The sequence below is a fragment of the Somniosus microcephalus genome, chromosome 7 (genome assembly GCF_052327205.1).
Source record: "Somniosus microcephalus isolate GS21.2 chromosome 7, FLI_Smic_1.0, whole genome shotgun sequence".
In the NCBI taxonomy this organism is placed as follows: domain Eukaryota; kingdom Metazoa; phylum Chordata; class Chondrichthyes; order Squaliformes; family Somniosidae; genus Somniosus; species Somniosus microcephalus.
In genome coordinates, this window is record NC_140993.1 from 128,777,480 (window position 1) to 128,795,914 (window position 18,435).

The 18,435-nt window shown below is 42.7% G+C and overlaps 1 protein-coding gene across 1 annotated transcript in view; it reads right to left on the reverse strand.

The window, feature by feature from the left end:
* atp6v1h (ATPase H+ transporting V1 subunit H) overlaps nt 1–7,865 on the reverse strand; it is a 173,402-nt gene extending 165,537 nt beyond the window's left edge. The window contains exons 1-2 of the mRNA XM_085993957.1: nt 7,378–7,865; nt 3,408–3,546 (exon numbers count right to left, since the gene is read on the reverse strand). Of these exons, the coding sequence (XP_085850083.1) occupies nt 3,408–3,511 (104 nt within the window). The 5' untranslated portion in view covers nt 3,512–3,546; nt 7,378–7,865. The remainder of the gene's footprint in view (nt 1–3,407; nt 3,547–7,377) is intronic.
* Between the last annotated feature and the right edge of the window lie 10,570 nt (nt 7,866–18,435).

Sequence of the window (18,435 nt, forward strand, 5' to 3'; positions counted from 1 at the left end):
AATTAAACAAGTTAGGTAAATATTGCATACCTTGATTTCCAAAAAGCATTCAATAAAGTAACACCAACTTACAAAGAAGTTAGATCATTAAATTGTCTGAATATCAATGAAGCCAATACAGAGCCTTGTGGAGCGCTACATGACTAGGCCCCAATAAGATTTACTCCCATTAATAACTTCTACTGAAGCAGTTTTAGGCTGATGTCATTTGCACTTCGAATTAGAATACTCCAGGCATGTTCATATCATGCATGAGTACCAGTTAAAGGTAACAAATAAACAAAAATAGCTTATCACTCATTAAAGATCGAAAATCTTACAAGGTAGTTTTAGAGAAAGCAAATAGGGTTTTAGGTTGTATTGCTAGGGTCATGGAGTGCAAAAAAAAGAGCACTATACTGAAGCTAACACAAGACTCTGGTACATCGGAATTTGGAGTGTTGTGTTGAGTTTTGGTCCCAGCATACGTTGAAGAATATCTAGGCATGGGAGAAGATGAAGAGGAGGGTGACCAGAATGAGATCTAGTCTTAGGGCTCTTTGTTATGAGGATAGGCTTCAGGAGCTCAGGTTTAACTTATTTGAGATAGCTAGATGTAGGCAAAGATTTAGGCTAGATGTCAAAGTATTTCTTGTCACTGAAAGTCAACACTTCTAGAATAAACTACCAAAATGTGCCATCGGTCAAGAGTTGCTACAGTCTTTTAAAGGGGAACTTGACAGATTCCTAAGAAAACATTTTGAATTAAATAAAGTGAGTTGGTAGTTAGCTGTGATGATAAGAACTACAGGCTATCATGTTCTCCTGGAACTTGCATGATTGCCTTGGGGAGTCACAGGGGATTTTCCAAGAGCTTTTCCTGACTTGGCTGTAGTTTTTTTTTCTGCCTCTTCCAGGAGGTTGTGTGGTTAAGGGGTGGGTGAATGGTGTGTGTATGTGGTTTCACTGTTGCCTGGATGGCTTTGGTGGAGGGGGGAAACACACGATGGACCTTATGATCTTTTTTCACCCTCTTTTTGTATGTTTGCAAGCAACATTGACTGCTTCCACTTCTATCTCAATTCAGCACCACTGAAATCCTTATCCATACTTGGCATCTCTAAACACAATTTCTAATGATTTCTCATTGCCAGCGTTCTATCTTCCACCCTCCATTAACTCCAATTTGCTGCCCATTGCTTGTCCCACACCAGGTTCTGCTTGCTCATGCCTGCCATCCTCCCTAACCTACACTGGGTCCTAGTCCTCTAAGTTGAAAATCTTCCTCATCTTCGAATTCCTCCATGGCATTAACACACTAACTCTACAACCACCTCTAACCATATATCGCTTCCTGCACTCTCTGGTGTTCAGAATCTGCCTTTTTTGCGAACTCGGCTTCTTCTCCTACCATTTGTGGCAAAGCCTTCAGCTGCTTCAGCCCTACTCTGAAATTCCTTTCCTAAACCACTTGGCCTCAACATTTCTTCACATTTAAAACCTCCTCAAAAATCCAGTTTTTTGACGAGGTTTCAGCCACTTCTATGGCTCAACATCTGATCCTTCGGGAGCAGTGATTGATGATTCACCTATAGAGGCTGGGGGGGGGGGGGTCAGTCAAAGAAGCAACAAGGATGGAATGGAGGTTAGAGTATTAAACACACCACCCCCCCCCCCCCCCCCCCCCCCAAGGAGCTAGCTGCCGGAAATGGTTCTGGACAGCCAGCGATAAATACCACAATGAGCATGACAAAGAATACCCAGAGAGGCACCATTGTTTTTGTTCTAGAGGGACTCAAGCGGAGTGTGGCTACTTGCGAGAAGTGAAGCGGAGTAGAGTAGGAAAAGGAAACGAGGGAGGGAAGGAAGAGTCTATTTTCTCTCAACTCCATTTTCAAATACTTCTGTGCAAAAGTTTCCTCTTTTTAAAGAGGACATACTAGGGAGACATTTTAGACTGATCATTAGATGTTGCGTATTAACAATGACTGCATATCTTCGAGAATCCACTTTCCATTGTGAAGGTTGGTGTTGACATCCATCATTTACAAACTGGATTGTGCCAGATAGGGGAAGTGCCACGGTTTACGAATTACGGTATAAACAGGCCATGTGTAGAGAGTGTGCACACAATGGAAATCAACTAAGCCAAGCCTTGTGCACCTATTTTGTACGCAAAATAATTCATCTCGTTTTAAAACAATACTTTCCCAATAACTGCACTATGGGATAAAAGGAAAAAACAGTAACATCCATCTACTTTCACCTCCTGGTAGACCACAAATGAGAAGCAACCATTACCTTTTTCTGGTAAACACAAGAGAGGGGGGTTATTACAACTGAGGAAAAACAAATTAAATGCGGCAATGAGTAAATGTGTTTTTGTGTCAGAAGTAAAACAAAATGTAAAATACTTTAGGTTTGAACAACAAAATAACTTTGGAAAAAACAAAAATACTTCAAGCAAATATAAACACTTAGCCTTTGCAATGTCTAATGTGAAAAGGAGTTGACATGCATGAATAACGGCACAGCATCCTCAAAAGTTTCTTTCCTCATGGAACTTTATTCAACTTTACTGAACCCCTTCTCCCTAATGTACATTAGATCCAAAGTGCCTGCATATTTATATTTGATATACAGGAAACTTTGGTTTATCCAGAGGTTGTATGTCCGGAAACCTCGATCTAACGGCAGAAATCAGCAGCCATTTTGTTAGGTTTTTTCTCTTTTTTTTTTTCTTCTCCTAGCATTTTTTTTTAAACAGTCTCTGGAAAGCCTCTCTGAAGCTGTTGCTAAGCTACAGAGACACTTCCACGGTACGGTCCGACCGTTTACAAGCGGTTGCTAAGCAACAGTGTTTGTTGTCAGATACGGAGATGAAAACCTCCGTATCCTTCAACATTAGCGCTGGTCTGTCCGGAAGTTTTCATAGATCGGCATCACGCCGGCCCCGTCGGTGCCGGATATCGCGAAGTTTCCTGTAACTTGTACTTATGTTTTGACATGTTAAACATGCAATATATCAAAATTCTCAAGGTGGGGGTAGACCCAAGCAGGGCTAGACAGAAGAGAAAATCAGTGAAATAAGTAGGTTTTAAGGAGGCAGGGAGAAATGGGGAACAATACAGCTGGAGATTCTGCCATCAATGGTGCACATTGCTGGGATCAATAGAATTAAGGACACGACTGCTGCCAATGGACCGGAAGTCACGGGAGTGGGTTCGCTAAAAAAAGTTAAAAATGCTGGGAGGGAGCGGGCGGTGAGGAAAAATGCCGGGAGCGAGCGGGCGGTTAGGAAAAATGCTCTCTGGGGGAAAAAAAAGCTTCTGGTTCCAGATTAATGCGCAGTACGCTTCTGCACAGCTTCCGGTCATTGGCAGGAGTCACTACGTAGAATTAAATTATTTAGTTATAGTTATACTCACTGAAGGTAAGACTGCCAGTTGACCTTATTTGCTCGAACTTCAGCAGCCTTTGCAGCAATAATATTAGTTGGAACAGCAGCATCCACAGCACCTCTGGTGTCCATCTTGCACAAAGCTATTTACGGAATACCTAAATAGTCTAAAAGACAAACACAGTTTCACTAAAAAAAGTATTTAACAATTTGACTAAAAGAGCAATTTGATTCTCCAGATTACCATCCAGAAGGGCAACTAGTTGCTGGCAACATGTTTCCAATTGTGCTGGTCTCTGTCCTCTCAGCACTGCATCCTACTCCATCTCATTACAGTACTTGGATATATGCTGTAAGAGGGAAAACTTAAATATCCTGGTCAACATGTATGAAAACATTCTATAAATCCATAGGCTGTGAAATAGAATCCCTTACACTGGAGGAGGATGGGTAAGACTGCTCATACTTTAATTCAAATTCACAGCAATGGGCAAGCAACAGCGGTGGGACTGCTGAGGCCAAAGAAAATCATTTTAATTTGAAGACCACAGACAGCAACCAGAAAAGATATTGGCCCAGAAATTCGGGTCAGGGGCTTCCCGCGGGTGCAAGCCCCCGACCTGCACTTACCTTGCGCGCCGGCCGTTGAGCTGTGGGCCCCCGTGGAATTCCGATCCTGGGCCTGCTCCAGCTACCAGCACGCAGTGCTAGCGTATCCCAGGGGCGCAGTTAGTTCGATGCGTCCTCTGGGATCACGTGGGCCATGGAGAGCCAATCGGAGCAGGGAATGCTCCATTCATACGTCTGACAGGAAGTGCTGTCAAACTTAGAAATACTACGGGCTCCAAAACATCACTAAATCTTCAAATAATTTTTTTTTTTTTTTTTTAAATCACATTTTTTAAATAAACTATAAATTACATGAATTTTAAACAATAATTTAAATTTTTGAAAAAATTATTTTCTAACAGGGCTAAAAATAAACTTACCTTTCTTTAAAGTATTTAAAAATAATAAACCTGTGGAAAAAATATGTTTTAATTTTAATTAATTCACGACTTACCTTGTATAAAGCAGGCCTTACGCCTGCTTTTTATATATGTAAATTCTGGAGACTTACCCTCCCGGGAAAACGTGTAAAAAATACCCGAAGTTCGATGCGCACGCGCAGCCTCTCCCGCACACGCGTTCGAACTCTGAACCCCTTCTTTCAGGGGAACGGAAGTGCCGGTTTCCCGTGCATGCAGGAAACCAGCACTTCCATTGGGCCTACGGGCGAGTACCCCGTGCGTACTCACCCGTGGAGACCCGAATTTCTGGGCCAATAAGGTAGCATTGAGGTGTCCAATTTTATATAGTTCAGTATGCTACAATAATTGATTCAAAGTAATTTTATTAAACATTCCAAACCACGTAGGACTTCAGAAAAATAACCTGCAACTGCATTAGTAAGTGATACCATCATTTCACTGCAGTTAGTAGTGTATCATGAATGTCAATTCCACCCCCGACAAAGTACAAATATTAACAATTCATCCAATATTTTAAGAAGCACTCACACTGTTTCAACATGTACTGGAATCAGCTTGCAAATTAATGATGCACCATTAATTAAAAAGAAATTTCCAATTAATTTTGAAATCTGCTGCTCGGATACATTCAATGTTCAAAGCTGCACTGGTCGATTGTCTAATGCGTATCAGCGACTATCCTTCTTCTAGTGTAAGTAAGTGGGGTCTCGGAGGTCAAGCTGGCTCCAAAATAATACTTCTGGTGATGGAGGATTGGAACAGCGTCAACTAGCCATGGCAGACTTAGTAATCCAGTAAATCCAGGTATGTCTCGAATATTACAGGGCATTGTTGATCATTAACTAGCCAACAATTAAAAGGGACCTACAGGGGCAGACCTAGCACTGAAAACCAAGATTCTTCCTACTCTACTCCATATAATCCTACACACCAATAGCCAAACAGGAAAGGTGGTCCTAGCTGGAAGCTCATCTGTTTCTCCATGTTCTATTATCAGATTTTAGACCGATGTTAGTTAAACATAATCTATTTTACTAATTACTTTCTTTCCCTAAATCAAATTGGCAATGCCGACTGCTGGATCTATGTGCATGGTTTTATATCTTCCAAAACCAAGGTACAACTTATCCACCGTTTTAGTTTTGTCATTAAACTACCTAATGTAAGGTTTTGGGTGTGATTTCTGCAGCTCTAATCTTATACACTGGTTTTGAAACACAAACATTACAAATTGGGAAAGACATTTCTACTCTAATTTGTTCATATTTAATCCTATTTACAGATAATATAGTATTATACAAAAGTATAACTTGTTATGCTAGTGTAGATTACAGTCAACTGTACTGTAACCATAATAGTACATGGCCCTAAGGAGACATTTTAACAATTCTTTACTGAAGGGTGCCTTTTAATCTACCGAATTTCACTAATACTATGCTTATTTTCTGTACAATGTTTAAATTTAAATTTCAAATTAGAAAGAGGTTAATTGAGTGGAATTTGCTGTGAATTTGAATTAAGTATGAGCAGTTTTATCCATCCTCCTTCAGCACATAAAAGTATCTATTTTGGATCTCAAAAATTACAAGTTTTGCCCAACAGAAACAGCATTTACAAATATATTTAAATTAGGGCTGTTAAATAAAGTTTATTTGTGAAAGACCCATGGGGAAGAAAAGTCAATCTCAACTTTTACTGATGCCCCTTCCAAGTGTTGTCACTAGATTTTCAGTACTGAATGTTAGGCAAGTGAACCTTTTGTATGCCCATTTTAACTATAAAAGCATCCAGCAGTACAATTATAGATTTTGAGGTTTATAAACACAGTGAAAAGAACTGGTGGCACTGTCAGAGAAACATGGTGATGAATTAGGAGTATCACATATTATTACGTGCTAAACATAAATTGCAGTTTTTCCCCTGTAGCATATTGGTTTTGAATATAAAAGGAAATTATGTTGAATGTGTGCAGGACAGTTATGCCCAATAGAAATCACTGATTAGCCACAGTAACACAGTTTTAGTTTATGCACATTGTGAGGAACATTAGTGCATATTTTACTTATCATGGTGCCTGGGAGAAAGTCTACGCTGTTGCTGCAGGTATTTCGTGAAGTTGGGTACTTCTAAATTGGTTATACCAAGGCAGATTCTATACTCCAAACACTACTGTCCTTGACTATTCAGTGCAAAACTTTCCAATCTTTCTCTTTCACTAAAGTTTGAATACTGGCATGAATTTATCATGCACACAAGTCTTAGTGTAGCTTCTACATTTTTGTCCAGCAGTTACAAGTGGTACTTTAACTTCTGGGAATTTTGATTTGTACGAGACCCACCCCTGCTCTCCATCCAGAACGCGGTTGGACGCTGCTTGCCCTTTGCCATGACAAGCCCTGTAGGAGCTGCTCATTGTTGGTTGGGCTTGCTTTCTTCTGCTGGCCTGAAGAAGTTATTCTGATTGGTCGAGCTGACCATGATGACAGCTCCCCTCGCCATACAATTGTGCTGGTGTTTCCATAATGCCGAAGTCCATTATTTTCATCAATGTTACACACCATTTTAGCAGATAACCAATAATCAATAACCAAGGAAGCAAAAAATACACATCAATAAACACTGCTTTTCATCTTATCATTTTACCAACAAATGCACAAAAAGGCTAAAGTACAGAAGCATATGCTGCACCAATACGATTATCAAAAATCACATGCCCAACTACAGTGCCTATTTATTAATCAAAAATGCAATTAATCACATCTGGATTCGCAATAAGCCACATGTGGCAAGTGTACTGGACAACACTGGGTTAGGCCACAGTTGAAATACTGTGTAATTCTGAGTACCCCCATTATTTATAAGGATATTAGAGCTCTGGAAAAGGCACCAGGAATGAGAGATTATAGTTGTTAAGAAAGGCTGGGAAATGGCCAATTTTAATTTTACCCGAAACGGTAGTTTAATTACCTTGTTGGCGAACTACAGGAAATCCCGGAGCGGTTCTGGAGAGAGTGGCACTGGGATAATTCGCCGTGCTAAATACAATCAGCCTTACTTCAGAGAATTAAAAAAAAACACTGGTGACCTTCAGGGACGGCTGCGCGCCCCCGCCTCGGTGTCAGAAATCGGCAGCACTGTTGTCAAAACACCACCTGACATTTCAGATCAACAAAAGGCGGGTTTGAGCAGGTTGAGAGGAGCGGGGACTGGGGGGCGAGTCAGCGGGCACCGGCCCGGACTGGTGCAGGCACGGACAGGCGAGGCGGGGCTGCTCCCCCGCCGTATGGTTAATGACAAGTCGGGAGAAGTGGAGAGAAACGCACACCGTCTGATAGCCGGGCCCAGTCACAGCGAGAGCAGGCAACGGGATCCACTCAAGGGGAACGGCCACAACATCATACCGGCCTGTGGCAAGCAGCCAGCCTCCCTCCCCGGGGTCAGCCTCGGCGAGGCTTCTCCATTTTTAAAAAGAAACCGACTTGGAGCCGCGCAGCTCACCTGAGAAGAAGCGCAGCAACCGCCGCCTCACTGTGGACCGCTCACAACACGCGCTGTCATGTGATCGCTCACGTGACTTGGCCGCTCTTAAAGGGGCAGGCTCAGGGTAAATCCAGACTGGTTCGGTGCGGTCCAGACTCCAGCCCGTTCACAGCAACATAGGAACGGGTGTAGGCCATTGAGCCCCTGGAGCCTGTTCCACCATTCGGTGAGAGCATAGCTGATCTGCCACCTAACTCCATATGTCTGCCTTTGCCCCATATCCCTTAATACCTTTGGTTAACAAAGATCTATCGATCTCCGATTTAACATTAACAATTGATCTAGCATCAATTGCCATTTGTGGAAGAGAGTTCCAAACGTCTCCCACCCTTTGTGTGTAGAAGTGCTTCCTAATTTCACTCCTGAGAGGTCTGGCTCTAATTTTTAGGCTATGCCCCCCAGTCCTAGAATCCCCAACCAGCGGAAATAGTTTCTCTCTATCTACCCTATCTGTTCCCTTGAATATCAGCACTCTACTACAGATCCACTAATTGCATTATTTATTTATAGGGATGCCATCTTTCGACCACTTCAAAACCAAACTGGTCAAAAATGGAGGTGGGATCAAGTATTTAAATAAAAAATCAGAGGCATCCAAAGATCCCTATTTTAGATAGGCTGGTGAGGGTGGCGCCAGTTGATACTGAATACCACCTGACATCCTATAAGCATCCTCTTTTTGGGCAGGTGCCAGTAATGAAATACAGTTCAACCCATCCAGACTGAAGTAACTCCCAGTTTACATCCATATTTAGCAGGTAGGATCTAGAATCATCATAGAATAATACAGCACAGAAGGAAGCCATTCAACCCATCGTGCCTGTGCCGGCTCTTTGAAAGAGCTGTCCAATTAGTCCCACTTCCCTGCTCTTTCCTAATAAGCCCAGCAAATATGTCCTTTTCAAGTATTTATCCAATTCTCTTTTGAAAGTTATTATTCAAATTGTTTCCACCACCCTTTCAGGCAGTGCATGCCAAATCATAACAACTCACTGCCTAAATATTTTTTTTCTCATGTTGACTCTGGTTCTTTTTCCAATTACCTTAAATCTGTGTCCTCTGATTACTGGCCCTGCTGCCACTGGAAACAGTTTCTCCTTATTTACACTATCAAAACCCTTCAAGATTTTGAACACCTCCATCAAATCTCGCCTTAACCTTCTCTGCTCTAAGGAGTATAACCCTAGTTTTTGTAGTCTCTCCACATAACTGAAATATTTCATTTCTGGTACCATTCTAGTAAATCTCATCTGCACCCTCTCTAAGGCCTTGACATCCATCCTAAAGTGTGGTGCCCAGAATTGGCCATAATCTCCAGCCGGGGCCTAACTAGTGTTTTATAAAGGTTTAGCATAACTTCCTTGCTTTTGTACTCTATGGGCTGGATTTTCTCAATGGAGACGTGCTGGAGGCAGGACTTCTGGTTTCTGGGTTTCAGTCCCACCCCCAGCGACGTCTGACCAACCCATGCTATTTTCCCTTGATTGGCCTTGTTAAGCCCACCCCGCAGGCTTACCGGCCAATTAAGAGAAAGCCGGTGACATATGACATCAGCGTATGACGCTTCATCTGTCGAAAAAAATTTGAGAAGCTGTCAAACACTGACAATCTCTGTTCTATGGTGAGCCCTTGCACACGGGCTCACCGAGACCTCTCTCCTCAGCAGAAAGCAGATGGCTGCTGCATCTGAGAATGCAGCAGCCAGTCTGTCATCTCTGCCGTTGAGATGAGGCATCTCCGGATCCTCAAGCATTGAAGCCTGCAGAAAGAAGCAAAGGTAAGGAAACTTCTTCCAACACTTTATACTCACCTCTCATACATACCTATCCACACTTGCACCCATCACTCACCTCTATAGCTGACATTTCGACCCCTCTCACCTCTGCAGACCCACTGCTCGCCTCGTTGATCCTGCCGGGGTTTCCCGACGTCAGGAAGCCCGCATCAGCAGGCATAAAATGGTGAAAAGCCTCTTAACTGCCTGTTAACTACCTGTTAACAGGCAGTTAATTGGCTCTAATCCCCTTCCCGCCTCGAGAAGACGGGTCCCTGCGCGACTCGGGGACCCGCCTCCCGGAAAGATGACGGGGACCCGCTCCCAATTTTTCCCATTTTCCCAGCAGTCCTGCTTCCAAACCCACCTCCTCAGGGCTGGTAAAATCCAGCCCTATGCCTCTGTAAAGTCAATGATCTCCTATGCCTTTTTAACAGCCTTCTCAACTTGTCCTGCCACCTTCAAAGACTTGTGCATGTACACCCCCAGGTCACTCTGTTCCTGCACTCCCTTTAAAATTGTACCACTTAGTTTAGTATCTCTCTTCATTCTTCCTACCAAAATGAATCACTTCACACTTCTGTGCATTAAATTTGATCTGTCATGTGTCTGCCCATTTTACCAGTCTGTCTGTGTTCTCCTGAAGTCTGTTACTATCCTCCTGTTTACTACATTTCCAAGTTCTGTGTCATCTGAAAACTTTGAAATTATGCCCTGTATACCCAAATCCAGGTAATTAATATATATGAAAAAAGAGCAGTGGTCCTAACATTGACCCCTGGGAGACACCACTGCACACTTCCCTCCAGCCTGAACAACAACCGTCATCAGTACTCTCTGTTTTCTGTCCCTTAGATATTTTCGTTACCACGCAGCCACTGCCTGCTTAATCCCAGGGGCTTCAATTTTTCTAACATATCTATTACGGGTACTTTATCAAATGGCTTTTAAAAATCCATATACACAACAAAAAACACACTACCCTCATCCACCCTCTCCAATACTTCATCAAAGAGCTCAATCAAGTTAGTCAAACACGAATTGTCTTTAACAAATCTGTGCTGGCTTTCATTATTTAACCCATATTTTTCCAAGTGACAATTAATGTTGTCCCAGATTAATAGCTTCCCACCACCGACATTAGGCTGATTGGGCTGCAATTGCTGAATTTATCCCTGTCCTTTTTTTTGAACAGGGGTATAACATTTGCAAGCCTCCAGTCCTCTGGCACCACTTCCATATCTAAGGAGGATTGGAAGATTGTGGCCAGAGCCTCCGCAATTTCTACCCTTACTTCCCTCAGCAATCTAGGATGCATCCCATCCAGATCAGGTGACTTTTCTACTTTGAGTGCTGCCAACCTTTTAAGTACCTCCTCTTGATCTATTTTTATTCTATCCAATTTCTCTACTACCTCCACCTTTATTGTGACATTGGCAGCATCCTTTTCATTAGTGAAGACAGATGCAAAGTTATCATTTAGTACCTCAGCTATGCCCTCTGCATCCATAACAAGGTTCCTTTTTTGGTCCTTAATCAGCCTTCCTTTGACTAACGTTTTACTTTTTATATGTTTATAAAAGATTTTTGGGTTCCATTTTATGTTACCCGTTAAACTATACTCATACACTCTCTTTGCACCTCTGATTCCCTTTTACTGTTCTCCCCTCTACTGGTTGTATTCAGCTTGTTTCTCTGCTGAATTTTGAACCCAACATTTATCATAAGCTTCCTTTTTCGGTTTCATGTTAATCTCTCAGAGTATGCCGTCCTTTGAAATCCACCGCAAGTCTGGGATTTCCGCATGTGCTGGCGCTAGCGTTAAATCCCGAACTTGCGGTCTGTCAACATACGTAGACAGGCCATCAGCACGGCCAAAGAAAAACCAATTGCTGGCGCAGAGTTGGGCTATTTGCCCACCAACTGCCCAGCAATTGCACACGAGAATATTATGGTTGTTTGCATCAGCATAAGGAAATACCTCAGGCATGCTTTAACCATTTTCATTTTGGAAATCGGATAGTTTAATTGTATCAAATGTGTTTTTCTTGTTTCTGCAAAAATTGGAGTTTTAATGACGTCAATAATTATTATCAGCAAAATTAAATTTTTAGTGAAGCTGGTGGAATTAAGATAATTAGGAATTAAATTCCAATCCTGTAAATTGTAATGAAATCTGATTACAGGATTCCATTAAATCTGATTACGGGATTCCCTTCTAAAATGATGTAAAATCTAATTCTCTTTCCTGAGTGGAAGACCAGGGCCACGTAATCCCAGTTACGCTTCTGCACAGGCTGCGTCCCTGAGATTCATGGGCCATTACGCTGCCCTCCTACTCGCAGCGTCAGAGCGCAAGTTTTCTCATGGAGTGCCGCCATCAGGTAGGTGCGTAATCTTTTTGTAGGTCGGAAGCGTACTCCGGAGGTACACCGCCAACCGCAATTTTTGGGCCATTATCTTTAGTCATCCAGGGAGCTCTAGCTTTGGATGCCCTTCCTTTCCCCCTCATGGGAATGGCTAGTTTGTAACCAAACTATCTCCTCTTTGAAGTTCCTATTGCTCATTTACTGTTTTATCTGCCAATCTTTAATTCCAATCCACCTGGGTCAGATCCCTTTTCAACTCACTGAAATTAGCTCTCCTCCAATTGAATATTTTCCACATTTGATTTTTTGTTGTCCTTTTCCATAACTACTCTAAACCTAATGATATTGTGATCACTGATTCCCAAATGCTCGCCCACTGAAACATGCTCCACTTGCCCTACTTCATTTCTCAGAACCAGATTCAACACTGCTTTCTTCTTCATTGGGCAGGAGACATACTGATCAAGAAAGTTATCTTGTACACATTTCAGGAATTCCTCCCCCTCTTTGCACTTTACACTGTAGTTTTCCCAGTCCCCTATTATCACTACTCTATAGTTCTTGCATTTTTCTGCAGTTTGCCTGAAAATTTGCTCCTCTATCTCCTTCACACTAGTTGGTGGCCTTTAGTATACACCCAGTAGCGTAATAACTCCTCTATAAGAGCATAAGAACAGAAGAAATAGGAGCAGGAGTAGGCTATACAACCCCTTGAGCCTGCAGCTCCAATCAATAAGATCATGACTGATCCTTGACCTCAACGCCACTTTCCCACCCGATCCCCAAAACCCTTAATTTCCTAGAGTCCAAAAACCTATCTTATCTCAGCCTTGTATATACTCTCTGCCGAGGTGTGATAAATGGCAGTTGGAAACATTACCTGTAAACATCTGACATGATTCTCTGACTATATAAGCTGTGTCTTTATGCATTTCTCCACTTCACCTGACGAAGGAGCAGCGCTCCGAAAGCTTGTGATTTCAAATAAAGCTGTTGGACTATAACCTGGTATTGTGTGACTTCTTACATTTGTCCACCCCAGTCCAACTCCGGCATCTCCACACCATGGCTTGTATATACTCAACAACTAAACACCTACAGCCCTCTGGGGTACGGAATTCCAAAGATTCACAACCCTCTGAGTGAATACATTTCTCCTTATCTCAGTCCTAAATGGCCGACCCCTTATCCTGAGACTATGCTACTGTGATATCCGAGTGGTAAGGTCCGAAACTGAGAGAAGCGAGATATTAGGAACAAAACCCAACTGTTTATTTACACGGTGTAGCAGAGAGACATAGCTCTTACCAGCTGGAGACAAGCACACAATTCTTACTGCACGAGCCAAGATGGAGGATGAACCTCTGAGTCATACCCATAATGCAATGCCACATTACCGTATAAATTGGTGTACCAGGACATTGAATACATGACCCATTACCTTAAATACTGGTGAATGTGAACCCTTAATATTTGGTTCCATCTGGTGGATAACTTAAACATTACATCCCAGATTACTATAGCTACCTAGTTCTAGACTCTCCAGCTAGGGGAAACAGCCTCTCAGCATCTACCCTGTTAAGCCCTCTAAGAATCTGATTTGTTTCAATTAGATCACCTCTCATTCTTCTAAACTTCAGAGAGTATAGGGCCAATCTGCGCAATCTCTCCTCGTAGGACAACCCAATTGTCCCAGGGATCAATCTAGTGAACCTTTGTTGCAACGCCTCTAAGGCAAGTATATCCTTCCCTAGGTATGAGGACCAAAATTGTACACAGTACTCCAGGTGTGGTGTTACCAAAGCTCTGTACAATTGCAGCAAGACTTGCTTACTCTTGTACTCTAACCCCCTTGCAATAAAGGCCAACATACCATTGCATTCCTAATTGCTTGCTGTACCTGCATGTTAACTTGTGGTGTTTCGTGTACAAGGACACCCAAATCCCTCTGAACACCAACAGTTAATAATTTCACACCATTTTAAAAAATTCGGTTTTTCTATTCTTCCTACAAAAATGAATAACCTCAGATGTCACCACATTATACTCCATCTGACACCTTCTTGCCTGTCTATATCCCTTTGCAGACTATTTCTGTCCTCCTCACAGCTTACTTTCCCACCTAGCTTTGTATCGTCAGCAAACTTGGATACATTACACTCGGTCCCTTCATCTAAATCACTGATATAGATTGTAAATAGCTGAGGCCCTAACACTGATCCTTGCGGCACCCCACTAGTTACAGCCTGCCAACCTGAAAATGACTTGTTTATTCCTACTCTCTGTTTTCTGTCCCTTAACCAATCCTCTATCCATGCTACTATATTATCCCCAACCCTATGAGCCCTTAGCTTGTGTAACAACCTTTTGAGTGCTACCTTATTGAATGCCATTTGAAAATCCAAATATACTACATCTACTGGTTCCCCTTTATCTACCCTGCTAGTTACATCCTCAAAAAACACTAATAAATTTGTCAAACACGATTTCCCTTTCATAAACCCATATTGACTCTGCCTAATCATAATGGCCCAGATATTCCGATCCCTACGGGTGGGTACGCGCTGTGTACCCACCCGTAGGGACATTGGAAATGCCGGTTTCAGGCATGCACAGTGCACGTGCTGAAAACCGGTATTTCTAATCTGTCAAGAATGCTCTTGACAGATCCTCCGGTTGCCCTGGAGAAGGGCCTCTGCGGGCGGATAGTACCGCTTTTTGGAGACGCTCCGCCCGCAGAAAACCCTTACAATTCTTACGCCTGGTAAAAGCAGGCGTAAAGCCTGCTTGTACCAGGATAAGAGTTGAAAAAAGTAAAAAAAATGTTCACTGATTTATCATTTAAAAATACTTTAAAAAGGTAAGTTTATTTTTAGCCCCGTAAAAAACTTTAATTATGTTTTTCAAAAATTTAAATTTTTGAAAAAAATATTTAATTTATTGAAATTTCAAGTCATTTTAAAAATGTAATTTTTAAAAAAATTTATTTAAAGTTTTACTATGTTTTTGGGGTGATCTCCATTCATATATTTGACAGGTCTTCCTGTCAAGTGTATGAAGGGAGATTCCCTTCTTTGATTGGCTCCCCATGGCCCACGTGATCTCAGGGACATTGCGAACTACCTGCGCCTCTGGGATAGGTGGGCCCTGCACACTTGGAGTTTGGAGAGGCCCAGGATCGGAAGTGTGTGCGTCCCGGGAGCCCTCAGGTAAGGGCATAGATTTTTCCGGATCGCAGGCCTCCGCACGGGGGAGGCCTGCGATCGGAAAATATGGGCCATTATGATTTTCTAAGTGCCCTGTTATCACTTCCTTAATAATGGATTCTAACATTTTCCTGACGACTGATGTCAGGCTAACTGGCCTGTAATTCCCTGTTTTCTCTCTCCCGCCTTTCTGGAATGGCGATGTTACATTTGCTACCTTCCAATCCATTGGGTCCGTTCCAGAATCGAGGGAATTTTGGAAGACCACAACCAATGCATCCACTAGCTCTGCAGCAACCTCTTTTAGAACTCTAGTATGTAGGCCATAAGATCCAGGGCATTTGTCGGCTTTTAGTCCCATTAAATTCTCCAGTACTTTTTCTTTACTAATATTAATTACTTTAAGTTCCTCATTCTCATTAGACCTTTGCTTCCCCTCTATTTCTGGTATACCTTTTGTGTCTTCTATTGTGAAGACAGATACAAGTATTTGTCTCTGCCATTTTCTTATTCCCAATTACCATTTCTCCTGTCTCAGCCGCTAAGGAACCCACATTTACTTTCGCTACTCTCTTCCTTATTGTTGTTCTATTGTTCCTTAATTCTAACCAAATAGATTTTGTCTTTGAACCCTCTACTACATCATCCCTTTCCGGTGCTGTAACAGTATTTTGAAAAAAACTGCCCTGCCTCCCCCCAGCTCCTATTTTCCTTCCCTATCTTTCCTGAATGCATTGTAGCCAGGAATATTAACTGCCCATTCCTCCCCTTGTTTGAGCCAGGTCTTTGTTATTGCCATCATATCATAATTCCTTCTGCCCGCAGCTCACCAAGCTTATTTACCACACTCCGAACATCTACGCACTCTAAACCCATCTTAGTCTGTCTCACATTACCCTCGCCACCACCCCCCCACCCCCATCCAATCCCTCGTATTTATGAACTACTCTTTATTCTAATGTTGTTTGTCTTTCCCAGTCTTCTGTGCACATTGGTTCTCCTTTCTAATGCTTTATCCTGGTGCCCCTCCCCCTGCCAAATTAGTTTATACCCTCCCCCACAGCACTAGTTAACCTCGCAACAAGGATATTGAGCTCAGCCCTGTTGAGGTTAAACCCATCCATTTTATGCAGGTCACTTCTGCCTCAGAACTGGTCCCAATGCTCCAGAAATCTGAAGCCCTCCCTCCTGCACCATTTCTCCAGCCACGTTTTAACCTGTCTTATCTTACTGCTCCTATACTCACTAGCATGTGGCACTGGGAGTAATCCAGAGATTACTACCTTTGAGGTCCTGCTTTTTAACTACCTACCTAGCTCCTGAATCTCTGCCCGTAAGACCTCAATCCTTTGCCAACCTACACCATTGGTTCCAACATGGGCCAGAACTCTGGCGCCTCCCCTTCCCCCTACAAAATGTTGTGTGCCCATTCAGTGATGTCCTTTACCCTGGCACCAGGGAGGCAACACACCTTGTGTTACTCACATTGGCAGTTGCAGAAGCGCCTGTCTATCCCCCGACTATCAAATTCACTATGATTACTGCATTTCTACACTTTGCTGTGCTCCTCTGTGCCGTGGATGTGCTGTAGACTACATTCCCCCGAGGTGTCGTCACCCTCACCAGTATTCAGCAATAGACCTACTCCAGTGTCTACTGGTTGCAAAAGATATTGAGCAAACCAGCTGATACTGCGCACTTGTATTCGATGGCCACGCTGACATGTACCAGAGCTCTGAACATTGATAAGCAGGCAGGTAAGGTTCGCAAATTCTACAGATTCCCCCAAACCAAGAAGAGGAAAGATTTTTGGACTGTTTAAAAGAATATTGGGCCAAAAAGGGGCTTAAATTCAAAACCCCAGGATTTGGCTATTTTAAAAGAGACATGTCCAGGCCTGTGGAAGGCTGCGACAAAAGGAGTTGGGATGGGCCCCTGTAGGACAAACAGTTTGAGTATTGGCATAAGCCAGATTGTCTGGGAATGTTCTGGACCATCTCAGTCATTCATACATAAAGACAATAGGCCTACGGAAGGACAGTTCCCACCAAAAACTACAGAGCCATCAAGAATATGAATAATACAGTACATGCCACTAATCAACAAAAGGGACCCTGACCCCAGCAGGAGAAGACAATCGAACAACAATTTAAACCACTCAGAGAGATTTCCAAAACCACTTCACACACTTACATCGATTTCGAAGCAATCCCGAAACTAGTTTAAAAATCAATTAAAATTGATGGGACCAAGTCAAAACTAGATAAAGAATTTAAAACTATTAAAGTTAACGAGCCTGCCAAAATTAACAATGAGCCAGAGAAGATTTGGCAGGCAGATAAGCAAGGCCTCAAAACAGTATAATTGAGGCCTGCTTTTACACAGAAACAGTCAGAGAAAACAGTTGAGTGCAGTACAGTTCGGACAGACACAGAAAGAGGCACAGCTCATTCGAAAAACACATCAGCCTCGGGACAATTCAATCGACAGAAGGAGAACGAAAAAGGAATCGCGGCAACCAAGGGCCCCAAGAAACCAACAACTAACAATATTACTAACAACTAGGTAATATTGGGCCACCGCAACCAACATGAAACCAACCTGGAAGAAACCGAAGATTCACAAATTTGTTTCCACTCTACAAGTTATCCTGACTCACCCCTGGGTAAGATTTAATGCAAAAGACTCTAAAGCCTATACGTAACCAAAGGAAATTGGGTACTTACCCGATAGATCCAAATACACACCCGACTGCATCAGCGGACACGCGAAGACTGAAAACCCAACGCAGGTGAAGTCTTCCACCACGTCCGGGGTACGGCAGGCCCCAACCGCCACACCTAAAGAGAACCCCGAAATTGCGAACCTCTATAACTGTCAAGAAAGTCGTTTGGTGAGCATTTCCCTGGTCCTCTGGAATCCAACCTAGTTAGTGTAGTGGGATTGGGAGTGGTGAAGTATTTTGTCTATTGCCATTCTCCTTCGCATATTCCGAAGCGTTCCCCCTTTTAGAGTAACAAGAATATTGTGTTGTGTATATTTTCCTGTCTCAAATAAAAACCCAACTTCTTTTAACCAACTCAGTTGTCTGTTGCAATTTCATTACAACCCCCAAATAAGTCCAAAGTCTAGATCC